The 18,646-nt window shown below is 39.1% G+C and overlaps 1 protein-coding gene across 1 annotated transcript in view; it reads left to right on the forward strand.

Moving 5' to 3' along the window:
* Window positions 1–18,336, forward strand: part of AGPAT5 (1-acylglycerol-3-phosphate O-acyltransferase 5) — a 55,391-nt gene extending 37,055 nt beyond the window's left edge. The window contains exons 6-8 of the mRNA XM_065730797.1: window positions 2,030–2,191; window positions 15,566–15,689; window positions 17,594–18,336. Of these exons, the coding sequence (XP_065586869.1) occupies window positions 2,030–2,191; window positions 15,566–15,689; window positions 17,594–17,819 (512 nt within the window). The 3' untranslated portion in view covers window positions 17,820–18,336. The remainder of the gene's footprint in view (window positions 1–2,029; window positions 2,192–15,565; window positions 15,690–17,593) is intronic.
* The last annotated feature ends 310 nt before the right edge of the window (window positions 18,337–18,646 follow it).

The raw sequence follows: 18,646 nt of genomic DNA on the forward strand, positions 1-18,646 counted from the left end.
CACAAGCTAAAAAAAAAAACACTACCACCATATTATGCTTCAAAATATTTACCTAATCTGTATAACATTTTGCATAGACAGTTATCGCTACTGCCAGTAAGGCTTAGAACAATGACTTCAGAAAGAGTGCTAGTAAATAACCTTTTGTCTCCTGTTTGATCAAAGAGGCTCTTAGCAAATATTAAGAAATCAAGATAATGATTTATACTGAAGTTTTCAACTATAGGAATCTTAAAGAAGTGTAGAAGCTGTACTGCTCAGTTGATACATGCATAATTTTAGATTAGAGTATGTTTTATCCAAAAGAACGGGGACAGAAGTTCAGTTCAAAATGGGGACATTCTATATTATCTTTTGTATTGATTTTACCAAGTGGAAATATATCTAAAGCAGTGCCACAATGATCTGGTTTTTAAAAAATCTCTTCTTCTGATGTCAGGAGTCAATAGCACTGATGGAAGGTGCTATTTCAAAGAAAAAAAATGAAAGGTAAACCTGCAGGTGATAAGGCAAGAAAGCAATAATCACAATCATATTCTCATATTTCTCTTTGAGAAAAATACGCATTATACATCATACAGAAAAAACAGTGTGGGTTTTTTTTGTTTGTTTGTTTGTTTTTTGTTTTCCCATAAAATTCAGGGGTGTTTTTAGAAGCATTTTCAAGTAAGTGTAGGAGAGCGGTGTTCAGATCACAGAAAGATTTGGTCTATTTTTTATTTTTAATCCATTGTGTATTAAAACTTTGGAAATAGAATAAAGTTCATACTTTAAAGGCCAGTGTGCTTGTGTGTTCTTCAGTATGCTTTCAGTGGAAGTGGTGAGCTGAAGCAAACACTGATCTGAAATGCTGTCGTTAGGACCTGCTGATCGCTGTTAAAGTTTTCCTTCTTATGTCCATGGCATACCAATCTCTGCATCTTGGCCTGGATGGTTAAAGGCAGCTGTAGATTTCTATGACTATGGTTTTGTTAATGGCTAAGCCATTCTGATAGCTTGTTGACAGGGAAACTGAGAAGGTTTTGTCCATGCTGTCAGCTCTGTGCTGCTTTCCCTCTTCACATGCTGGGGTGGTGACTTGATGTGGCTGGTGGAGGGCAGTGCCAGAGCAATGGAGTTAGTAGCAGGCACAAGCCTGCTGGAAAGAGTAGTAGAGGCGTGGCTGCAAGAATAAAGTGGAATTCCTCATTTCTCTCAAAAGCAAATCATTGCAATTGATTAAAGGTGTCTTGAGTCTAACTGCCTTCTGTCATCCTTCCTCAAAATGAAGACAGTCAGCATGGCCATTATCCAAGTGTGTGCCTTTAGAAAGAAGAAAGCAAAAGGTAGATGTGGCACTGTGAGACATGGTTAGTGGGCAGTGGTGACGGGTTGATGGTTGGATTAGATGATCTTAGAAGTCTTTTCCAACCTTAATGATTTTATAAAAAACAGAGGAAAAGAGAATCAGAAGTAGAAAATAACAAACGTATTTAAATATCTGATAGCGCTGTAGCTTTGGACAACTGCTGTTTTATTACTGTGGAACAGTATTAGGATTCAGTATGTTGATGGAATTGGTTTGTCCTTTGGAAGTAAAATGCTGGATGAGCATTGGGAACACTTAAAATTATCTGTGTGTATGCCTCATTTACCAAATCTGTTTCTGAGGCAGGGTCTCAGGTGCTAGTATCCTCTGTTTTGTATTTCTTAGTTATTTTTTTATCTATATTGGACAAACATAAACGGTAAGAAGTGCTTTTCATCATCTGTGAGCCACCTTAAAACTGTCACTGCTTCTAGAGCAGCATCTGTAACAAGGAATCTTTTGTTGAGCAGCCTGCCTGTCTTTAATATCCTGTAATAATTCTGTTTTATCTTCTATGTGTGTTCTGTAGAACAATTGCAATTTGGTCTCAGATGAAAAATCAGATTAAAAATAGTCCTTTTGTGATTTTGAGTGGGGATGCTGAAGTTTGTTGGCATTATGTTCCTTTTGCAAGTATCCCTCAAGTTACCTTCTAATGCTTTAGTTTTCTTTTCTCCCTAGGACTTGCTGTACTGAAGCATGTGCTAACACCACGTGTGAAGGCAACTCATGTAGCAATCGACACGATGAAAGACTATCTGGATGCAGTGTATGATGTGACCGTGGCATATGAAGGTACTGTGGACCACAAAGGACAAAGAAAACTGGCGCCATCTATGACAGGTGAGTTGATGTATACGAGACGTGCAGCAGCTGCATGCATGTTAACACGCAGTCAACTTCTGGTGCCTTTCAGTGCTCTGGAGGTAATGTCCACAGTGCTCCAGCCATTATTATTCTTTGATTGGGTATCATGGATTAGTGACTTGGCAGTAATGCTTATCCACAACATTCCTATCCTCTCCTTCCACTCCCTACTTACACACAGAAAATATTTCTGAGGTCAGATTTTGTGCACTAGTGCTCTTTGGAGTTCAAATGAGTTTGAAGCCAGAAGCCACGGCTGCCCTTCACCTTCATGTTTCTTCTGACACACATTTGACAAGATTGTGACTTCTCCCACCCATACCTGAACAGCCAATCTGTCTGTTGTTAGGTGGCTCACAGTGGTACTTTCCAGTCTGTTTCAATTCCGATATCAAGGGGAAAATATGCCATCTTAGTTCAGCCTTGTGTTGTCTGAGGGGCTTGCAGGTAAATTCTTAGCTAACTTACCACTCCTAAGCTGGTCCAGTGTCAATGTAGGGCTAGGACTTAGTTCCTTCTGCTAAAAATAGTTGTCAGTACAGCTGTTTCCATCTCACTTCGTTAATGGGTGCAACTTCTTGAGGTGATGTGAAGTTCATCCTTCCAGATGCTAGCTTTTGTTTGTTGTTGTTTTGTTTTTTTTTTCCCTGGTTCTGGAATTCTTTGTTTTTAAGTTTACACCAAGCTTAAAATAGGTAAGAAACGTGACTACCAGTACTGTGTATTAACTGTTGTAAGTGCTTAGAATAGTTTTGTGGTTAAATATTGAGTTATTATTATAATTTAATGTATTTTATTTCAGACATAATCTTATTTTAAACTTAGTTTTGGAGATTTTTATTACTTAGTTTAAAAAAAAAAATCAAACTACAGACCTCCGTGAAGACTGACAGCCTCCCTCTTATCCTGTCATTCAAGATTCCATTAAAAGCAAATAGAATTGTTTCCCCTTCCCTGTAGCATATTTTGTTTCATAACTTGGTGATTAGACTCTCATGCTGGACTTTTCACCTCCTGATGGTTAATTAAGCTATTAAAATATCATTACCTAATGATAAAATGGTAAACGTTCAAATTCCTTACGAACAGTTTTCACCTATTGAGCTTTCAGGTTTCTATGAAATATGATATAATTACATAAACTGAACTAATGAACTGAATTTCCCTGTTGGCTGTTTCTTGTGCCTGGTGTCAAGTGGTAATCAGGTGTTTTGGGGTGACCACTGCACATCCAGCTTTCTCAGATCTCCAGGGCGGGAAGCCCAGCCTTTGTGGCAAGGCTAGATATGCATCACTCAGGAGTGTATATCAGCATTACTGATGAGGCTGGAATAATTACTGTCTGAGGCTTTGGTAACAGTAACACAAGCTACATAGCTTATATATACAAGTAACATAGCTAGTAACACAAAATGAAGTGAAGCCAACCAGTTGTTATCCATTATAGAGTAGATAAAAGGAATATCCATCCAGAACATTCCAAGATTTTGTGGCAGTCACATATATTCCATATAATATAAATTATGTAGATTAAGGAGTATTTATAAATTACAGAGGGGAACATTCTTTCAGACCCTCCAGACACAAGATGGAAGAAAAAAATAGTAATTTCTCTTGTAAAAAGTCAACATCATTTTACTGCTCTGCAACAGTCCAACAATTGGTCTGTTCAGTAATATAATACAATAAAAAGATTTGAATTATACATATGCATTTGAGATCCTTTATCATTCTTAATCTTTACAACACTAAAACAGTGTATAAAGTGTTATTTTCATATGTATATTTCATATGAACATTTTGTATTTGTGTCAAAGCTGAATGAGAATGTTGGTTTTAATTCTGATCAGAAAAAGTGGCAGTACAATCATGGTAATTTGTAAAATATAAGGTCAGTGTGTCTTTTTCAATCTAGGAAATCTGATTGAAATTTATTACATGAAAAACAAACTTCTGATAAACTCAGTTTTACTTCATGACCGTATTTCCCATAGTGTGACATTCCCCATATGAATGAAACCCAAATTCCACGCAGGTATAATATGTTTCTTGAAATGCATTTCACTTTCAGTTCTGTAAGCCCCAGTTCCTCAGAAAAGCCTGGAGAAAAGTGTACTTATCCAGGGATATGGTTGGCTTTTGGCTGCCATCTTCAGTAGAAAACAAAGCCAGGTACAAGGAGCACTGTAGTCATTGTGAGTAGTACAGCCATGCTTTACCTGGGAAATCATGTTAACAATAATAAGCCAAACTGAAAAATAAAAAGAGAAAAAAATTGAGTTGTAAATTCTGTAATACAGAATTTTCTTAGAGAAGGTGATTTTTTTTCACCCTAGAGAACTTAAATATCATGATGTTTTACTTGTTCAACAGGATTAAAACCGAACACAGTATGCTCACAACTGGAAAAATGACATTCACCATCCTTTCTGCACTAATGCAAAGAGTAGAGCCGTGAATGCCAAGCACATCTGATAACATGCTGCCTTTTTATTGTGGACAAATTATTGTAGTATATCCTCTCAAATGTGTTGAATTTTCTGTGGCTATCTGTGCACTTAAAAATTTTATTGGCGCTTTCCAGCTGGAAGTTCTGTTTCAGAAGTAGATTTAATTAGTGATTGTGTACAGGGACATTCCATGTGGTTAGTGCTTCACATCCAGTTGTGGCTTAATGGTTGCAATTCGTATTCTGTATATTTTTCTACCGTGTATACATTATTCATTCCTTTTCATTCCAACAAGTTTGGATCTTGGTATGTTTCCAGTGGAATTTTTCCCCCCCACATGGCAACCTCTCCGAGGAGTAGCAGTTTCTCACAGATGTCTTCCCTCTCCCAGTACTGAAGATGGTTTGTCCATATCATTAAAAACAGTGATGATTCCATGCAGGGAAGAACATGCTGCTAGACTGTGTTTATTCGTGATCCTTAGAATTCTGAGATCCAAATAATCATGTGGGCAGTTCAGCACAACTGGGATGCAGTTTATGTTTAAATTCTTCAACAGTTTAGAAGAAAAAAGGAAAGATAATGGATCCGCTTGTGCTGGATTTGCTGGTAATGTTTTACCATAGCTAAACCATGTATTATTATTCTGAAAAAAAGAAAAAAAAATAGGTTCTCTTTTCTTTTTTCCTTCTTCCAGATGAATGTGCTGAGTGTTCACATCCCACTTTGCCTGATGTTAAGGGGTAGCTCTCACGGGACGTGGGAACTGTTGTCATTCTTGCACCTGAAAGAGCATTACGCACACATTTACATCTTTATTATTTTGCCTGCAGCCTGGAGGTTTTACCATAACCAGATGGTATTTATCTGGCCGCTACAGATGAAAGAGTGTGTGAAATAGCAGCATGTGACAATGGTAAACATTGAACAAAAATAGAAAGTACATGTAGACTCTGTCTTAAAGAAGTAAGAGGAGTTCCTGAGAATTATTGACTCTGCTGTATATCAATTCCAGAACAAACACTTTGAAAGCATGTGTGTGTGTACATTTCTGAAAATCAGTACATCACTTTGATCGGTATAATTTGAGGAGGTCAGGCTAGCCAAACTTCCCCAGGGGAAATTATGCTTTTCCAAATGCCTGTACTTTTATTAGAATCCAGTTAGCCAGTGAAGTACAGAGCAACAGCAAAGAGACTGGAGCAATGGAAAGCAATCTTTGTCTGGACCATAGCCTGCATTTGATCATATCTGCTGTTTTTTAATATCCAAGGAATGATAACAGGCACATAGTTACAGATAAGTTGAAATAATTAAAAACCGCATGTTTAAGCTGATAAACAGTATTAGGTATATAAAACAGACAAAAATGAGATTTATAATGATGAAGTGACTAATAATCTGTTCAAATCTCTGCTAGTTGCATGAAAAACATTTAAAATTAAATTGCACTTTAGAGCAACTGAAAGGATGTGAATTAGAAGTGAGGCTGGACATCAGTATTGATGAAATCTCCAGAGGTCCCTTCCAACCCCTGCAATTCCATAATGCTGTGAGATTTGCAGCAAGTGTGGGATAGCTTTTATGGCTTTTTTGACACTTACAGTAAATCTACTGTCATGAATTTGTCGTGCTGCATCTGTTCAAGCAGAATTTAAGTAACTACCTTTCATATTTCATAATGCAAATTTTCCATTGAAATATTTGGAGCATTTTTGATAACAGCACTGCTTGGGAGCAAGGTTCTAATGATATTCTATCTTACAATCATGTTTGAAAGGAAAACTCTGATTTTATTTAGTGTAAAGTATATGACACTTTTAAATACAACGATTTCACCTGTTACCACAGAACAAGTAATCAATCTGTTTTAAATGGAATGCTTTTTCTCTTGTCCTCCATGGGACTAGATTTGTCACTTTAGAACCACTGTCATTTTCTATTGAAAGTAGCTTGAGGAGCACAAAGCCTGTCCATTAGTTTCTGGATGACTTATTTGAAGTGGCACTTTAGGCCCAGATTTGTACTTGTGTGTCAGTATTCTGTACATAAGGACTGTCTTGGTAAATGAGAAGTATTTTAGTTCCATAACAATTAAACATTGTGCTACTGTTTGTAAATAATGGCATTTGCCAAACAACTGCATCAGTTTGTGGGAATGTGTACAGGCTATACAGGCCTTGCTGTAGTTCCTCATAGGACTTCAAAAACCAGAGAAAATGAGCCTGTCAGGGCATGGTTGCCAGAAGGACTAAGGACATCTGGTTTTTTGCCTATCTCAAAATAAGAACATGAAGAGATGGGAGTCCTTGTAGCCCTGTTTCCTGCCCCCTCCAAGAAGTATCTTGGGTGCCTGAGGGCAGTAAGAATAAGGCAAGCACCAATGATACTTCCTCTTTCCAAATGACAATCGCTTGTGGCTGCTGATTCTGTGTGTTACAAACATGCCCTCAGCGGGGATAACAACCCTTACAAGTTTCCCCATGAGCCCAAGATAGGTGCTTTTCTCATCATAAACAAGAGCCTTGTACATCTCCATTACCTTCAGGCAGTTTCTACTGAATGTAGGCATCAGTGGCTTCCCTTTGGGACTGTATAATCAGAAGACAGAATGGTCATCAGCAAACTTTTGCTGAACAAATTGTTTTTTCAAAGTATTTACCTTCACAAAATTGCTCTGCTCCCTGCGCCTCATGCATATGTGCAAGAAATGCTCGGGCAGCATTTATGTACAATAGCTTGAGGAATTCCTGATCCTTATGCAAAAGTGCATTTAAACCCTGAGGATAGCAATAACAACTTCTTCACACTGTCAGATTTAGCCAGAAATACATTGCTGCACTGAGAGCTATGTTTGTTTTTGCTTTTTAGGGGGTTTATTTTGTACATCAGAGTCTTTTTTTCCTCTTTTTTTTTCCTGCAGTGTTTGTGGTACTTTTCTCTGTTTATCAAAACAAACTGGCTGAAGAAAAGGGAAAAACAGAAATACTAACAGTACTGGCATGGTTCCGAACAGATCCTGTTTATTGGCTGGAGAGATCATTGTTCTGAATTGTTCCAATCTTTGAGTTTCTTCTTTCTCTGTGTACATGTCTTAAAATTGTTTTTCCCATTTCTGAAACTTGAAAAATGTGCCAGGGAAGATGGAGTTATGTGTGGTAAGTCTCACAGATCTGGTCCTTTCCAGCCACCATCTGTGAGGCCCAACGTAATCCAGGCTGTTGCTGGCAACCTATTGATCAAAACTCTCATACTTCTGTAGGAAGCGACAGAATTTGGCCAACATACAATATTTTCAAATTGTTATAGAGCAGCACAAAGGCCAGAATGCTTCTGTTAAAAAAACAGATTAAAGCCATTCAAAGATTGCATCAGTGAACTGTGATGTGTAAGGGCTGCGAGTCTTCATTGCACAACATCTTGTTTCAGCAAGACAGCCAACAGTGACACTCTGCAGCTCTGGTGCTGATACCAGTACAGAAAAATGTATGCACCATTTTCTGATAGTAGCTGTAAAACGTCCTTTCCATCTGGATGTCTTTAGAAAGGTACAGAAATACAGTTATCTACACTTGAAGTAAAAGGATTTAAGGTGCAGTTGTTGTCTGTCATCTTTGGGATCTTTAGTGGGTTTTTTTTTTTTTGAGCTCTTACATCTTTCCCTCAGCTTCCCTTCTCCAAACTGAAAACTCAGCCTTTTAAATGTTTCCTTGTTTTATAATGCATGTGCTTTTCTGCCTTAAATGTTTTAGTTATTCCTTTCTACTGTATTGTTTTCCAATTTTGTATTCTCATTGAGATACAGAGTTTGGAATTGCAAACACTTCAAAATGTGGGCTCACAATCCTTATATATCGCTGCAGGTGGCTCCTTTTTACCTTCTCTGTGTCCTTGCTGATGCTGCCCAGTGTTCTGGAAGGATTTGAGACTGCTACTATCTGACTCAGAGGGTGTAGTTTCAGAGAATCGCCACTGATCTCCCAAACTGTAGCCACCAATTCCAAGCAAAGCATCTTGTTTCAGTTATTTTTCCCCACACTTATTTGGGCTGAGGCTTGGCTGCTGCATTTTTCCCATCTGCTCAACGTGGAGGTCCTTTAGATGTTCTTCATCACCATCTGGCATTTGATCTCCTGAAATTGCTTAAGATCTCCTGAAAAAGATATGAAATACTGGAGATTTCACTGTCTGGTCATTGGTCATGATGAGGAATAAAATCAATCCTAGCATCAATCAGTCTCTGGAGTACCACAGCTGCTGGGTTTTTTTTTCCATCCTGAAAAGTGACCATTAAGTCCCTCCATTTGTTTCCTCTCCTTTAAGCAGCTTTTGGTCTATAAAACATCATTTCCTCTAATCCCAGGCAGCTTAGTTTCTTTAATAGCCTTCAGTGTAGTAGAACCCTGTCAAAGCCTTTATGAAAATTCAAATGTCATGTCCAGCGAATCCCCTTTATCTGCCTGCTCCTTAACACTGTTGTAGAAAGCCATCAAATTGGTGAGACAGGATTTCACTTTACAGAATCTATTCTTTTCCAACAGGCAGTGATTATCTGTGTGCCTAGAGACCTTTCTATAGACCCTGCTATCTTACCCAGGGATGACTCTTTGGTTTGTATTTCCCTGAATCATCTCTACAGCCCACATTTATGGAAAGGAAACGCCTCGTTTTTCTGGTGGAGTGGCTGTTTGTGATGATGGGTTACACACTTTTGTGTTCAAATCCCACGTTTGAGAGCTTTTGGATGAATGCTGTCTGGTTTTGGTGACTTCCTGGCATCTAACTTGTTTATTTAGTCTAATAATTTCTGTCTGTTTACTTACTGATCTAGTTCCTTTGAACAACATGGAACAAAGAATGGGATAGGTGTAGGGATAAGACAATTTCAGCTAGAAAGACTAGTGCAGGCAATTATTTGAGCCTCTTTTGTGCAGTCTTACACTTTACCACGCTCTTCACACCTTTGTCATCCAGCAGTCCCACTAGTTCCTTAGCTGGTTTCTTCCTTTTGATGTATTCAAACAGTTTAATCATTTGCATTTTTAAGTTCTGTTTTCATCCTTTCAATCTGCATTTGGCATGAGCTGATCTATGAGTTTTCCTTATTTCGACAAGCTTTCTATTTTTCAAAAGAGAAGGAATATAACAGTAGCATTCTTAATTTTCCTATTAAGCCATGCAGATGGGTTTCACACTTTTTGTTTTCCAGTGTTGCACAGGTTTTGTTTGAGTTTCTAGTACAAGTTTTGCTGTTTAGGATTTTTTTTTAACAGCCTGTGGACTGCCTTTCTGCTGTTCCTTCTTGCTTTCACGTAACGTTTATACGTTGTACTACAGGACATGGTTCAGTGGGAAATACTTAGTGGTCAGTTGGACTGGATGGTCTTAGAGGTCTATTTCAACCCTGGTGATTCTGTGATTCTGTAGTATTTTAACACTTTACCTTCTCCTCCTCCATGCACCCTCCAATTACAGAGTTCCTTTAATTGTATATGATGGTTCTGCATTTATTTTACAGTTGTTACAGACCACTTTTCACTAACACTGTGCACTATTCTAGGCCCCATTGGGAACATCATCTTTTCTTGTGGGTTCTGCAAATAGTTGTTCCAGGAAATAATCTGCTGTTCTTTCTCTCTTTCCTCCTCTGCATGTCATCTCGACAAAGCATTGGTGTGGTTCAGTAAAGTAAAAAAGCTGGAATCTGACACTCCTGCTACCAGTCCTGCAATTGCAGCTCTCAGTCCGGCTTAACATTCTCACCACTGTAATCAAACTTATAATCTTATTAATAAGGCAGTCTTGACACCATCTAGTCTATCTAGTTAGTATGCATTTTTTAGAAGATACACCAAGGTTTGTTTGTTTGTTTGTTCTGCGTTTGTCTCCTTGTACTGTCTTTATGCTACTGTGCTATATAAAGCATTTGCATGTGCTGCTATGCCCTCATCTGTATTTCCCACTCAGTCAAACTGCTGTCCTCTTGTCTTTGCGTGAAGGCTTTTTATTTGATGTAGGCTTTTGAGTTTTTCCTTCACATGACGTTTTAGCTATGTTCACCTCATAAGTTCCTTCAACCTGAATGGTTGCTTTTCCTGATATTTACTTTTCCCAACTCCTAGCTGAAGTACTCTCTAAGGCCTTTTCAGTTTTCACTGCCAGCACCCTGGCTTAGTTAAGATCCAGGGGAATCCTATTTTTCTTGTATCTAAAGGTCCTCCAGCTCCACACTATACTACACTGTATCCCTCATAGGTTAACCTGGAGAAACGGACCTCTCTCTGCCCTTGGTTTGCTTTCCCTTCCGGCACTGTTTGACTGCAGCACTGCTTTATTTTTCAGAGCAAGCAGTGAAATAGTTTCCTGGCAGCTCATCTTGGTGTGATGGAAAGTGCAGAGCTGAGAAACAATGCAGCGCTTAAATCTGTGTTTGTTTTGCCAATTGGTGGTTAATTTGGTGTACAAAATAAATGAAAGCAGAGAGATAGGATTTCATTCTTTTGAGGAGGAGATAATCTCCAAACTGCTTTGGTACCTGAATTTAAGTCCACACTAATGGAAATTTAAGAAGTAAAGAAAGCATCCGCAATTCAGAGAGGAATATACATTGGTTGTCATGATTTTGCCAGTAAAACTGTACACAGGACAACACACAGTGTTTTGTTACTGAAGGAGACACGCTGTTATGTGTTCTAAATATTAGTTATTTTGAATAAAAGTGCATTATTCAGGTCTCAGTTTCCTGTGATAACATTCTCATCATATTGCAAGCATTACTTTGGGTTGATAATGATGGGACAAAGGGGAACAGTTTTAAACTAAGACAAGGGGAGATTTAGGTTAGGTGTCAGGAGGAAGGTTTTCACTCAGAGGGTGGTGACACACTGGAACAGGTTGCCCAGAGAGGTTGTGGATGCCAGGCCAGGCTGGATGTGGCTCTGGGCAACCTTCTCTAGTGGTTGGTGACCCTGTCCATGGGAGGGGGTTGAGACTTGATGATCTTTGAGGTACTTTTCAACCCAGGCCATTCTATGATTCTGTGAAGTCCATTAAAATAGCGAATAACTGAGGGTTCTTGAAGTGGATTCGACTATTATCAGGCTTCCATTTGCCCTTTCTTAATTGTGAAGGACTTTGGCAATAATGATGAAGCAGTCAAAAAGCCAGTGTAAGAGGCTGAAATCTGAGCCACCCTATTGCTGTCGTATTTCAAGTGCACATAACCAGACTTTGTTAGTTATTGGAGACTGGAATATCTGTGCAAGTGCAACATCTCTGTCACAGCTTCCTTAAGGGGCAAAACAAATAATTTGGAGTGGTGAAATAAACTTCTTGTTAGGGGGAAACGTATTCTAAAGCCATTAATATATCCCTACTCAATATCAGGAGTGGTTAAGTTTTGGGGTTTCTCTCCTTTCTCTCACTTCCCCTGGTAGTTCTGTTAACTTAAAAAAAAAAAAAAATAGAACAAATTGACTTTTGAATGTGAGGCATTGAACACTGACAGATCTTTGCCTAAGTCCCAGCAAGCAAAACTGTGTGTGCAAAATATTTGTTTGCAATTAAAAACTCTGGGAAACTGGTTCCTATCCTGGAAGCAGTTGCATCCCTTTCATTAATTCCAGATCTGCATTGAATCCTTCATTCCTGGGTTAGTATGTATTCTGTCCCACAGGGAAGGGTTGTCAATTCGCAGTTTAAGAACTGAATTGTAAGGTGCCCTTTATTCTTTTCAGTTCTTCTGCTTTGATTGGTCACTTCAAGCATTATAAACATTCTGCACTTGTATCTGTTATTTAGCCAGACAAAGTTTTATTAGGAAAGTCCCTCTCACATCTAAATCAGTCCTCTTGTCTCCCACACAAGTTGTTGGTGGTCATTTAAGCCAGATCATGGTTGATTCTTGATCGACTAACACTGTCTCTGGTATGATGCTTGATTATAATGCACGATTTGCAGTTATATTTTATCTTTTGAAGGCAAGTTCAGGCTTAATAATTGTTAATTATAACAAATTCTGGCAAATTTAGAAATCTGAAAAGCCTGTCAGATGTTGGCCTTAAGGGCTAATGTCCCTGAAGTTGGACATAATTTGCACATAATAAATGGCTTCAGTAAGATTTTGTTTCTTAGCTTAATTGCATAAGTCTTTTGGGAATTAAGCTAATGTGTAATTAAGGGTCATGGGACCACCACAAACCTTGTTGATAAAATCCAGCTGTTTCTTTTCAAGATCAACCTGTCTGTAAACTGTTCTTATCCATTGGTGTTCTGAGGTGATTGCAGTGATATTACGCACCTTAAAAAAATAAGAAGGAAAAAGAAAAAAATAAAATGATTAGTTGCATTAGACCATTAAATGAATTGGATAGTTAAAGACTAATCAAATTCCATGACTAACTTGATTGCACATGTTACAAGGTCATCTGCAGTCGTACTGGATGTCCAGGCTTTGGATACAATGGCTTCGAGTCAATGGCTGTGAACATTGATCCTCTCCAGGGAGAAGCCCCTATAGTTGCAGATCACACAGCCTTCAGTTTGGCTGTACTTAATTGCAAGGCTCTGGAGAAGGCCATTGGGATTTACGTAGGTGGGAAGAGGAAGTTTTAGGGTCTTCACAGCTGTGGGCAAAATGTAAACCGACTGAAGAAGACTAGTGTAGGAAGTAGAAAGAATCAGCTTGCACTGGAACTTTAGTGTAGAAAAAATAGCAGCAAGGCTTAGGTATTTGAAAGGGTTTTGCTTTCAAAGCAGATTAGTGATGTTTCTGTATTCCAGACTTCAGTAGGGAAAGCGTTGCTTTTGAAATATATCTTACTCCATTTTTGTTAACTTGAGTTTGATAATGTACTCTGTTGCTATCTTTAAATAACAAAATGCCAGTCCTTTTTAAGAAGTATAATGTTAGTTTTAAAATTATCACATGGCTATTAACAATCCTCTCACGTAACATAAAATTATACTTTTGTAATTCTCTTGAGTCATTTATGGCAGATTATAAATAACATCAGGAAGGAGCTGCTTGTTCCTATACAGAACAACCTGTGTGCCTTGAATAAAAAGAAATGTATGCTATACAATGCACGGAACATTTTAAATATATTTTAAAGCTAGATCTTCATCAGTAGCTGAATATACATGGCAGAGATGCTTTTTATAGTAGTATTAAAAAGACCATGCCATTTGGCTTCTGGGCACTTGTTTTATGTAATACAGCTCTGCATAATTTTAGAATATCCCACATAATAGGTAATGTTACCTCCTAAAGAGGATTTATACATCAGTGAACATTATCAGCAGTTAAGATCTGGACAATATGTCCCTCCTTTTAAAATATTAATGGTATACTTCTAGGCGTTTGTATAGTGGATGACCTTCATGTGCTGTCTTGGACAGTATCCCCAGAGAATCAGACCTGGAAAATCCTTTCTGATTATTAAAACCAAGTGGGAAAACCTCTTCTCAGATACATGAACCTTGATTTCATCCTGGCTAGGAAAAGCTTTGTGCATAAAGCTGAAGGCAGTTGTGTATACATACCATCATTCTGGACTGACAGGTCTTTCGCTTGCCTGCCACTAATAGCTGTAGCTAGGAGATGGCTTTGCCAGATCTTTAAGAGCAGTAGTATATTTAGAGTCGGTTGTGTTTGCCATGGCTAGGAGGTGGGCCTGTTTCTGATTGGAGCCCGTGTTCAGTCCTGGAGCTGATGGCAGACAGTGTTGTTCCCCGTGTGCTGATGCCTGTACAGTGAAGGGCTCTCTCTGCCTGAGGACTAGACACAGTCTGCATCAGTGTGCCATAAGACTTCACTGATCCCTTTATCTCTTCTCCTTCCATCCCCCTTTAGAATCACACAAACACATTTGCATAGGCTTTTAAAATTCCTTAAGGCAGTTTCTAGTATATGATAAGGATTATAAGATCCTTAAAAATGGAATAATCTTGCCAAGAAGGAAAGCAAATGTAGGAAATATCTCCTTTGACAGATGATAATAAACATGTACACACAGTGACAATTATTTTGCACAGACATTCTTTGAGATACCCCTAACAATTATAGGTCAGAGTCTTCAGTACATGTGCATGGCTGTCCAAAAAAATGTCAGCAACCTGAGGGGACCACCCAGTCTGTGTCAGATTTGTTGTCCATCTGTATAGTAGAAAGACACCTCTTCCTTTTCAAAATATGAAAGTTGTCCAAATTTCCAAGTACTATCATGCACCATCGTTAATCTTTCTGAATAGAGATGCATTGCTACAAAACCCCGTTGCTACTGATATATGTGTATTAATAGACAAATACTGATGGATTTTTCCTGCCACATGCAGTATTCATACCTTTTATTACTGGTAAGATATCCCACACAGCCATTTGGATAATAGAGTTTTATCAGTTATTGGCTTAATGCTCGCTTGCTACACTTTTCCAGGGAGAAATTGAAGAAACGGGGAAGGAGAATCACAGTAGGGCTATTTCTTGTCATCTGGAAGCAAACAACACTTAGATTTAATAAAGAGAAGAAAAGAAGATTGCTGACTTCCATCAAATTGCAGGCTGGCTAACTTTCTTGCAAAGAAGTTAACAGCGTCAAGCAAGACAGAGCAAACAGATTGCTGCTGAGGTAGAAATGCAACGTTTTCCTGCCATGCTTTTTAGAGCGTTCTTCCGTGCCGCCCTTGATAGCAGACCCTTTACAACAGCCCATAGGTCAGATGGCTGCCAAGTTCAGTGAGCTACTCAGAATTCAAACATAAATAGGGAAGGCTTTTGAAAACCCAAGTTAAGCTTTCAAGGTATTTAACGGCTGTGAGGTCAGACTTTCAGCATGTTTTAGATGAATAAGTGCTGTACAGTGTTTCTGTAACTCGGTCCTGTTATTTTGTTCTCTTTTAGAGTTTCTTTGCAAGGAATGCCCAAGAGTTCATATTTTCATTGATCGAATTGAACTGAAGGACATCCCAGAAGAGCAGATGTATATGAGAAGGTGGCTCCATGAACGCTTTGAAATAAAGGATAAGTGAGTAACACTGAGCTGAACTTTCTGTGTCAAGAGGCTTGCTTTCTTCTTTGATATTAGTAGATATGCCTGTGATCTCCGTGTTACCCGTGGCACTCTGAAGACTGGTGGCATTGGTACTCCTGTGCACATTATTTGTAATACCTCTGTGATTAAAGCTGAGATTCATAGGTTTTAGGCCTTTCTTACTGCAGCAGAACCGTGTTCCTGGCTAGGCCCTTACTCATCTGAATACTTTCCATTTATGTTCTTGAGGCTGAGTCACGTGCATCCAGAAGTACAAGATTCTTAAGACAGGCAAGCAAGGAAAGAAGAGTTTGGTTCTAGCTTAGTAATCAGCACTACGGTTAGACCTTGCTAACCTTGGTAGGTCTTGGTACAGTCTCTTTTGCCAAAATTGTATATGCATATACCATTAGGCAGTGATTGGATAAGAACAGAAGTAATCCGTAGATGCCTGATATCACTGGGGAAATTAGGTGAATTTTTATCTGCCCCGGACACAAGTGCCTGGATGCCTCCAGCACCTCCAGACAAGGTCACCAGCGAGCGTTGTAGCAGGTCTAGGGGACTTGGTGTGCCAGAATGAAGATGTGCCTAAATGCGGGATTTTGAAGTATTGATGGATTTTAATTTGCCATGTCTGAAGTCCAGCCTAAGGGCACTGAATCTTTCTGCCCTCTGTATGGGAACTGTAGAATCACGGCCTGAGCCACTGATTGATCACCTGAGGTGAGCACTGACTCAGCTGCAGGAGCACAGGTGAAGGCAATGCACTGTGTGATGAGAAGGGGTGGAGTCTGGCTCCACCTCTCCCAGACCCCATTTAAGGGCTGACCACCACTGGGGAAGGGTCTCTTGTTGAAGATCCCTCCCATGTGGAGTTCCAGGTGAACCTCAACTGTCAGTGACAGGTGAGCCTTTCCTTATTTACAAGTTGTCCTCATGCCATCTGCACAAGCCATACGAAAATATACCGTCCACCTTCATTATTTGGTGTGGGTACTGTTTGGGGGTATTCACCCTACACCCTCTAAATGACTGGATATGTTATGTGAGTCAGAAATTTGACAGGTTCTTCAGGTGTGCTTGCTTTAAAATTTATTCTGGCACTCCATGAAAAAGTAAGTAAATAAATGAGTTTGACTTGTGATTTTTGAAGCTGTGTGGAAATTAACGTACTTATCTGTAAGCGTGGCACTGTTACTGAAGTGACATAAGACATTCAGGGTCCATAGGTAATTTCCTTTCCTGGACAAGGAACCAATGTGTAGCATAAAGGGCTGTCCAGTGTCCCACCAGTAGTCTTCTGGTGAGGAGCAGCAAAACCAAACGCATTGTAGTCTCATGTTGACTGGAATCCTTCCTGGGACCAAAGTAATCTGTTGTGCAGACTTAGAGCTGCAGAAATGTAGAATTTTCAGATCTGTTCATTACTGTTTATGAAAGGTAGAGAAAAAAATGACTGCTAAGCCCACGGTGTCATCTTTTACTCGTGTGTTTGACTTCCAAAATATTTTTTCTTGTGAGCTTTTGTTATTTATGTGTTTATTTCATGAAGGTACTCTGCCTCCCACTTCAGTTTCTAGTGACCAAATGTATGGTATTTTATCTTACGATATTGCCCAGCCCTCTTGGCTTATTTGCTAAATCCTGAATGAAGAGGGTATTTTTCAGCCTTTATATCCAATGTTGTAATTGTCCCCTAAGGAAAATGTGCTCTTACTGCTCACAAGGCTTCAGATTGAGTGCTCTGATGCTTGATGTTACTTTTACATGAATACTGAGAGCATACTGATCGTTTGAACGTGCTGCAGATGAGCTGCTACCTGTTGTCAAATTGTTAGTTAGGTAACATGTGATCAGTAGCATAAATTTAACCACCTACTTTTCTCTGTTTATAGGTTACTAATAGAGTTTTATGATGCAAAGGATTCTAAAAGAAGAAACAAGTTCCCTGGAAAAAGCGTTCATTCCAAATTAAGCCTCAAGAAAACTTTGCCATCTTTGCTCTTTTTAGGTGGCCTGACTGCTAGTATGCTTCTGACAGAGTCTGGAAGGAAACTTTATGTAAAAACGTGGATATATGGGACTTTAATTGGCTGCCTGTGGGTTAGCATTAAACCATAAGCAGGTGTCAGTCTCCAGTCAGTGGGATGTGCTGTCTTTTCTTGCACATTGCACCAAACTTTTTCCTGAATTTGTAGTAACAACGTGTAAATAAAGCCTTATCGACTGAACGTTGGGAATTATAGAACTTGTGACCTAAGCCTCTGTGTGGTTGGTCTGGGGAAAATAAATGTAGTTTTTCAAATTTGCTACTGATTTTTGCTGGAATAATGGCAGATAAACCGAGTTGTGTGATAAATCGCTTTCCCCATGAACTAACACCCATCTCTATCTGCAGATTCAATGAAGTATGAGTTATGCATAAGGGTGTCTTAAGTGGACCTGTGAATGTATTTACAGAGATTAATTTAGGTGATATATTTATTCTGATACTCATGTTGACTTTTTGTTACTCCTTGGTGCGCTGCCCAGTTGCATCTGCCCCAGCTATATTGCAACTAAAATCAAAACCTGTTTTTTTCTTTCCCCCTGGAATTGTGCTTTTCAGTTTTAACTAAGTACCATGCTCTTGGGAGAGGGACTGGTGAGCTGGCAAATGACGAGACGCTCCTGCAGCAGAATAAAACGTTCATGGGGGAGAAGCTCTGTTTATCTAGTGCATGATCCTTGATTCTATCGCAGTGTTAGCCGATTATTTTACACATGCAGAACGTTAAGTCTTGCTGAGCAAGCAGCTTACTTAGCACGCCCTGTATCTGTGCACAGAAGGAATGTATGCAGTATAACAACGCGTTCTTGTTTATCCTGTGGCCAAACAGGGCTGTAGACATCCATGTGTCCGTAGCGTGTTGGGCCTTCCAGCTGAGCTCACAGAACCGCCGTGTCCA

This window comes from Cyrtonyx montezumae, unplaced genomic scaffold, assembly GCF_038088225.1.
Source record: "Cyrtonyx montezumae isolate F1298 unplaced genomic scaffold, pur_monq_1.0 scaffold_13, whole genome shotgun sequence".
In the NCBI taxonomy this organism is placed as follows: Eukaryota; Metazoa; Chordata; class Aves; order Galliformes; family Odontophoridae; genus Cyrtonyx; species Cyrtonyx montezumae.